The 7878-nt window shown below is 40.4% G+C and overlaps 1 protein-coding gene across 3 annotated transcripts in view; it reads left to right on the top strand.

The window, feature by feature from the left end:
- LOC125045515 overlaps positions 1-7672 on the top strand; it is an 8769-nt gene extending 1097 nt beyond the window's left edge. For 2 of the 3 annotated variants that reach the window (XM_047642810.1, XM_047642811.1), the window contains 8 exons: positions 1160-1336; positions 1864-1992; positions 2313-2369; positions 2715-2894; positions 4738-4920; positions 5738-5785; positions 7078-7175; positions 7303-7672. In XM_047642810.1, the coding sequence (XP_047498766.1) occupies positions 1160-1336; positions 1864-1992; positions 2313-2369; positions 2715-2894; positions 4738-4920; positions 5738-5785; positions 7078-7175; positions 7303-7389 (959 nt within the window). In that variant the 3' untranslated portion in view covers positions 7390-7672. The remainder of the gene's footprint in view (positions 1-1159; positions 1337-1863; positions 1993-2312; positions 2370-2714; positions 2895-4737; positions 4921-5737; positions 5786-7077; positions 7176-7302) is intronic. The other variant, XM_047642812.1, reaches the window with a different exon arrangement.
- The last annotated feature ends 206 nt before the right edge of the window (positions 7673-7878 follow it).

Genomic DNA, 7878 nt, shown 5'->3' with positions numbered 1-7878 from the left:
CTAACAGCGTCTAGTCAAGGGGAATGTGACACAAGTTAGTCCGAAGCCGAGGCTAATCTGCTAGAGACCAATCTGATGTGCGTCCTATCTCAGAAAAAGAGAAATTGGTAACTCAAACTCATCCCGGATTCGGAAGCACTCCGATTAGTTTTTTCTATATATATTTTTTCTTAACTGTAATCAGCTGACACTTCTTACTAACGTTTACACATGTTTGGAAATATATGTATATACTATATATATGTATAGATATATATTTTATTGGTATACAACACTTTATTATTATCATTTTTCTTCTAAAGAGACGTTGAGAATCGGAATACCCCAGATTCTAATAAGTTGCCAGTTTGTCCCTTTCTGATAATGGATGGAGTGTAGAGTCTCCGAGCCACGTCCGGCCTCGCTCTGCCGCTCGTCTGAATTTAACCATTGCTCTCTACCTGTTCAGGCGCTTCTAAACTGGCCTCACACATTTTGATTGTTATATAAATGCATGATAATATTCATTCAACTCAGACAAACATGGCTTGTCGATCTCCACTTGGCCAAAGAGGGTAATAATCTTAGCCCTGAGCCTGTCTCCAAATTTAAGAGTCAATAAACCAGGAATTGGCAGCTAACAAGGCACGTGATCCTTCAATATCGTTCATCATTTAGACCATGACATATACGGAAAGAGCAATTCATCATTTAGACTACTCAACTATTATAAGCAAAGGTCCAGTTAGACAAGTTACAATATATGCAGAGGTCCAGATAAATATCATGAAAATAAACCACCAATCTGAGTGTTCCATAGCGTCCCCTAACTTACCCTACAGTCAGTCGAGGAAATACACTTTCAAGAATCCATCGCTAAGGCCTTCATTTTATTTCGTCATACTTCTCTCCTCCTGGAGTCTGGGGTCCCGATACGACACACAGAAGGTCCGGATTCCGCCGGTTGAGTTGCTCTGATTTACACCATGGCAAATAGGCTAAATTGCAATTTGTCATTCAGACCGTGGCAAGTACGTTAATTAGTTTCTCATTCAGACATGACAAACACGTTTAATACCAATTCATCACTGAGACCATGGCAAATACATGAATCACAGCTTATCATTTAGACCATGACATGTACGTTATCATGTAGTTAAACGCCCCCCCCCCCCCCCAGATTGCCGAGCGCTTCGCCTGAACGGCGCCTGGATTCCCTACGGCGAGGGTCCGCTCTCCGTGTGGTGGTGGCCGGTCACGCCCTCGGAGAAGCTGCTGGTCTCGGGGCCGGAGATCAACGGTGAGGTCGTTGCAGGGACGCCTCATCGCTGGCACGAACTCCTCATGGACAGAAAGAGTGAGTTTCTGGCAGCAGTTCTCCACGTGGTGTCAGTGGTTGAGGTTTATCATTCGTGTGTGGTATTCATATATATGTACAGACACAGTCGAGCAAACACACACACACACAGTCACATACACACACAGTCACACACACACTCAGTCACACACACACACACACACACACACACACACACACACACATACACACATACATACACATACACATACACATACACATACACATACACATACACACACACACATACACATACACATACATACACATACACATACACATACACATACACATACACACACACACACAGTCACACACACACACATACAGTCACACACACACACACACACACACACACACACACACACACACACACACATACACACACACATACAATGTAATATGCTGTTAAAATAAGGATTTAAATATCGTAAAGGTCTAATCTAAACTTTTAACATTTGAATATATCTGCATGCCTGTATGAGTGTGTAGATTTCTTTTGTGATATATGATAAAGACCTCAACAGGGTTAAAGTACTGCCTGACTGCCTCTTCATTCTTGCCGGGGAGACTGTGCAGTACCGAGAAGGACTTCCTCTATGTGTATGGCGGCCGGCCAACCTTCTTCTCATTCGACTGCACTCAGTATCCGTGTGGTAAGAACTTTTCACAGCTGGAGATGATATGGTTGCGTGCAGTATATATATTGATTGATATATATGTAGACAAGCAAGCATACGCGCACATCCACAGGCTTACAGATATTCATAAACACGAAGGCAAGTATACCATACAACCACTCGCTTAGAGATATAACAAAGAGTCTTCCTTTACCATGCCTAATGGGCTACACGTCCACATTCACACACACATCCATACAAATGTTTAGACAAACAACTCGCAAATTCCCAAACACACACACACTTAGAAACGTTTAAGTTTGCTTACACTATATCCTAATGACCTATCGTTACAGCAATACCTTGTTCAAACAACTCAACGGACGATTGCAACGAAACGTCATTGTCAACAGGTGATTTATTGTCTCCATTTCTCAAAAAAAAAAAAAAAAAGCATACTATATAATTTTTACATTATATTTTATACACTGAATTTACATGTGGTAGCTTATTGCTGATTCACTGTGTGACAATACTCTATAAAGCTTGAAGGTGTTGTGTTGTAAACAAAACAACAAAGGGTCGAGCAAGAAAACACGAGAAGGCCCTGTGGTTTCACCTCTTCCTCATACTGCAAAGAAGCAATATAATGAAAATATACCTCTCCATATTGGCCTACCTGCTCTTCTCTGCATTGTACGATCTGCAATGTTGTACACTGTATCTTTCAAAAACCCATACTGCATTGGCCTTGTCAGAGTGCTCCATTCAACGCCTATACGGGGTGTATGTCCCCCTTGACAAAGCTGCCACCAGTGTGTTTTGGTGGCCTGGATCTGCCGATACACTGGGCGTGGAAGGGCCGACTATTGACCTGTACCACCCTGTAGAATCGGTGCAAAACCAGTGGCACCACATCATCATCATGGGCCATGAAGGTAGTGGAGAGTTTGTGTTTTCGTAGATTACATCGAGTCTTTTCTGCAGTCGAAATAATCTTAATATCTGGTCAAAATGATTTTATCTTCTGCACAGCCAAAATTATTTTTTCAATACAGTCAGGATTGTTTCCTTCTCTGTACAGACCAAGTGCTTTATTTTCTGCACAATCTAAAGGATTTCATTTTCTTCACAGTTGAAATGCATATATATTTTCTACCGTCAAAAATATTTTATTTTCATTTATTTCTTGTACGGTTAAGATAAGTTTATTTTCTGCAACTCAAACAGATTTTATTTTTTACATAGTCAATGATTTAGTCTGGATAGTCAAAATAATTGATTTTATTTTTGCACAAAATATTTGTTTTTATTTTCTGCAGTTATTTTTTTTTTATTCGATTTATTATTATTATTATTATTTCTTTTTTCACAAATGAACATGGGCTACCAGCATTTTCTTTCTCAAATCTCCAGTACTTTTCGCAAAATCCTGGCAGTTCCCAACAACGCAGTCTTTTGAAGTATTCCTAAGTTGCAGTGAATCCCAAGCTTTTCAACCCACTTCTCAAATCCTTTGGTCACAGATCCTAGAGCTCCAATAGCAACAGGGACAACTTCTACTTTCTTCAGTTTCCAAAGTCTTTTTATTTCTCTTTTCAGATCTTGATACTTTTCTACTTTTTTCTTCTCCTTCTCTGCCACGTTCGCATCCGCCGGTACTGTTATGTCAATGATAATTGCCGTATGTTCCTTCTTTTCTACCAAGACTAAATCTGGCCTTCTTGCCTCTATCACATTATCACACTGGATATTTGCATCCCATAACAACTTTACATCATCACTCTCCACAACTTCTTCAGGGGCATGCTCATACCATTTCTCACTGCATTCCAGTCCTCTTTTCTTGCATATATCCCAATGGATCTTTCTCGCTACATTATCATGACGCCTCTTGTACTCCCTTTGGGCTAACTTCCCACATGCACTTACAATGTGTTGAATACTTTCACCTGCTTGGCCACACAATCGACACAGGGGGCTTTCAGCCGTTTTATCAATGTGATACTTCACATAATTTGTCCTGATCGATTGCGGCACAAATCAAGGCTTCTGTACCAACCTTCAAATCGCATTTTGACAACCATCCCCAAGTCTTCTCCTGGTCTACATCATCTGCTAAGTCTCTGACGAACTGTCTATGCATTCTCTTTCCAGTCCACCTATCTTTCGCTTCGTTTTCATTTCTTGTCTTAAGATCTCTAACCTCCTCCAGTTCTCTTGCATTTAAGTCCTCGAATTTTGCTACACCCTTTAACAGTTTCTCTTTAGATTTGGACATGTACACTTTCACACTACTCTCCTCATCTTTGACACATCGTTCTATACATATTAGACCTCTTCCCCCATCTCTTCTTTTCACATACAGCCTGTCAACATCACTCTTCGGATGGAAAGCTCCATACATTGTCATTGTCTTCCTTGTTTGTCTGTCTAAATCTTTTAGCTCATTTTCTCTCCATTGTATTATTCCCGATCCATACCGGAATATAGCCACTGCCCATGTGTTGATCGCTGACACCTTATTTTTTCCCATTCAACTTTGATCTTAGTACCAGCCTTATTATTATTATTATTGTAATTATTATTATTATTATTATTATTATTATTATTATTATTATTATTATTATTATTATCATTATTATTAGTATTAGTATTAGTATTAGTATTAGTATTAGTATTAGTATTAGTATTATTAGTATTAGTATTATCATCATCATCATCATCTACGTACATACACTCATCTCTCGCATCCCACTGACTGAGTCTCCAATACCCCAGGGGCGTCGGCCGTTCTCCCGTGTGGCATCAACAGCGAAAGTCTCAACCTGTCTCTCCCCTGCGCTGAAGACCCCGGCGACGACTACGACGAATTCACCACGAGCAGGATGTTCGTGGGAAGTTACCGAAGGCGCGCGATGACGTCGTCTTATTGGGCCCTTGGATGTGACGTCACTCCTGCCTGTCAGTTCTTAGCTACGATGCTTGGATGAGGCTCATGCTTGTTTGTTTTTGTCTTTTGATGTTTTGTTTACGATACGCGATGTTTGTTACGAATATAGTCTTTGGTGATGACAATAATTCATGATGTATTGTAGGCGATAGTCTGTGGTCTTTGGTGTTGGCAATATATGATGTTTATGATATAATAGGTAGGCGATAGTGTACAATAGACGAAGCTTAATATAGTTTACGATAGACGAAGCTTAATAAATTTTACGATAGACGGAGCTTAATATAGTTTACGATAGACGGAGCTTAACATAGTTTACGATAGACGGAGCTTAATATAGTTTACGATAGACGGAGCTTGATATAGTTTACGATAGACGGAGCTTAATATAGTTTACGATAGACGAAGCTTAATATAGTTTACGATAGACGGAGCTTAATATAGTTTACGATAGACGGAGCTTGATATAGTTTACGATAGACGGAGCTTGATATAGTTTACGAAAGACGGAGCTTAATATAGTTTACGATAGACGAAGCTTGATATAGTTTACGATAGACGGAGCTTAATATAGTTTACGATAGACGGAGCTTGATATAGTTTACGATAGATTGAGCTTAATATAGTTTACGATAGACGGAGCTTAATATAGTTTACGATAGACGGAGCTTAAAATAGTTTACGATAGACGAAGCTTAATATAGTTTACGATAGACGGAGCTTAATATAGTTTACGATAGACGAAGCCTAATATAGTTTACGATCCACTTTTCCTTCCTCCATAGAGGTCTTAAACAAGGGAGATACAAGTTCTGTTTCTGCTTCCAGGGTGCCCGGACAGTACAAAGTGTACGATTCCAACCAGAAAAGAGAAAAGTAAGTTTTCCTTCCCTCTTAAAAATTGAATTGTTTGGAATTCATCTAAGATAGATAGCCTTGTGAACTAGAACGTCATGGAATCTAATGTCGCTGGAAAATTCAAAGGATTCGGAAATAGGTGACAGTTCAGAATAATTATTTACTACGATAACTTCTTGATGGTTGGTCTTGCTGTGACGTTAACATAAGGATACTTAGAAAGGAATGATGTAAATGGTAGAGTGGTTGTATACGTGTCTGTACACACTTCATACTCGTATATATAGATATGTATGAATTTATGTATGTGTGTGTGTATGCATGCATACACTGCTGTTTATTTTTATGCCACCACTAAATCTTAAAATGGGGAATGTTTAAGACATTTTGCTGAAAATATTGATATCAGTCCAACACACACACACACACACACACACACACACACACACACACACACACACACACACACACACACACACACACACACACACACACACATATATATATATTCTTTCTTGATATATAATGCATGAATATTATTGTGTGTGTGTGTGTCTGTGTGTGTGTGTGAGCGAGAGCGAGAGCGAGATAGAGAGAGAGAGCGAGAGAGAGAGAGAGAGAGAGAGAGAGAGAGAGAGAGAGAGAGAGAGAGAGAGAGAGAGAGAGAGAGAGCAAGAGCGAGAGCAAGAGCGAGAGCGAGAGAGAGAAAGCGAGAGGGAAAGAGAGAGAGAGAGAGAGAGAGAGAGAGAGAGAGAGAGAGAGAGAGAGAGAGAGAGAGAGAGAGAGAGAGAGAGAGAGAGAGAGAGAGAGAGAGAGAGAGAGAGAGAGAGAGAGAGAGAGAGAGAGAGAGAGAGAGAGAGAGAGAGAGCGAGAGGGATAGAGAGCGAGAGCTAGAGAGAGAGAGAGAGAGAGAGAGAGAGAGAGAGAGAGAGAGAGAGAGAGAGAGAGAGAGAGAGAGAGAGAGAAAGAGCGAGAGCGAAAGAGAGAGAGAGAGAGAGAGAGAGAGAGAGAGAGAGAGAGAGAGAGCGAGAGCGAGAGCGAGAGCAAGAGCAAGAGCAAGAGCGAGAGCGAGAGCGAAAGAGAGAGAGAGAGAGAGAGAGAGAGAGAGAGAGAGAGAGAGAGAGAGAGAGAGAGAGAGAGAGAGAGAACGAGAGCGAGAGCGAGAGCGAGAGAGAAAGCAAGAGCAAGAGCAAGAGCGAGAGCGAGAGCGAGAGCGAGAGCGAGAGAGAGATCAGTATCGAAATCCTTTATATATCCATCACTTACAACTGTACGAATGCATGATATTTCAAGTGATGAGCTCATTTCAGAGGAAGTACAGTGGTGGATGAAGCTGGTAGTAGCTGTGGAGGTTGTCCTTCTAGCCCTGGGTCTTCTGTGGCTCGGGAACGGCATACTCTTTCAAGTCGTAAGTTGACTCGTCCAATACAACGCATGACCTACATACGTTTAGCTCTTATATTTACACATTTGCTCCTGTAATACGTAACGCTGTAAGTTTAAGGTTAAAAAGGACTTATTTGTTGATATTTCAGCGCAGGAAACGGAGCCAGAAGACAGCGTCCAGCAGGCAACAGCACCCACATGGTGGTAACGAAAAACAAGAGACCAAGTGCTTATAGAGGGGTGACGAACCTCGCTGTGTGCGCAAAGGCTGCAGCTGAAATAGTAGTAATAATACTCGCGTTGATAAAAGGAGCAGCAAAAGTACAATTGGTACAGGATTTTATTCGAAGCGAGTGTTGCGTTCTCCACCTCGTTCTTAATGGTTTACACGTATCTTAAGCCTTTGTCTTGAAGAGTAAAAAGTACTTTCTGACCTTGTTCCTTACGTTTTCTGGTCACTAAATGAACAAAGATATTCAAACGTAAAAATTTGTGAAAATAAAACCAAACAAAAACTCTGCAGTTGACTTTTCTTAGATTTTTTCCCCCTTATCAGTAGGTATGCTCATCTTATCCAATAATGCTTTATTAACTTTTATCTTAAAGAATGCATTCTTGTGAAAGACAGCACAAAGTTGCACAATATGCATACAAAAGACAAGGATAATAACCATCAAATCATAAAAACTGGATAGGAAATAAATGCCAAAATATTTCTGAGACAG

Source organism: Penaeus chinensis, chromosome 37 (genome assembly GCF_019202785.1).
Source record: "Penaeus chinensis breed Huanghai No. 1 chromosome 37, ASM1920278v2, whole genome shotgun sequence".
In the NCBI taxonomy this organism is placed as follows: Eukaryota; Metazoa; Arthropoda; class Malacostraca; order Decapoda; family Penaeidae; genus Penaeus; species Penaeus chinensis.
This window is presented reverse-complemented; position numbering and strand designations above follow the sequence as displayed.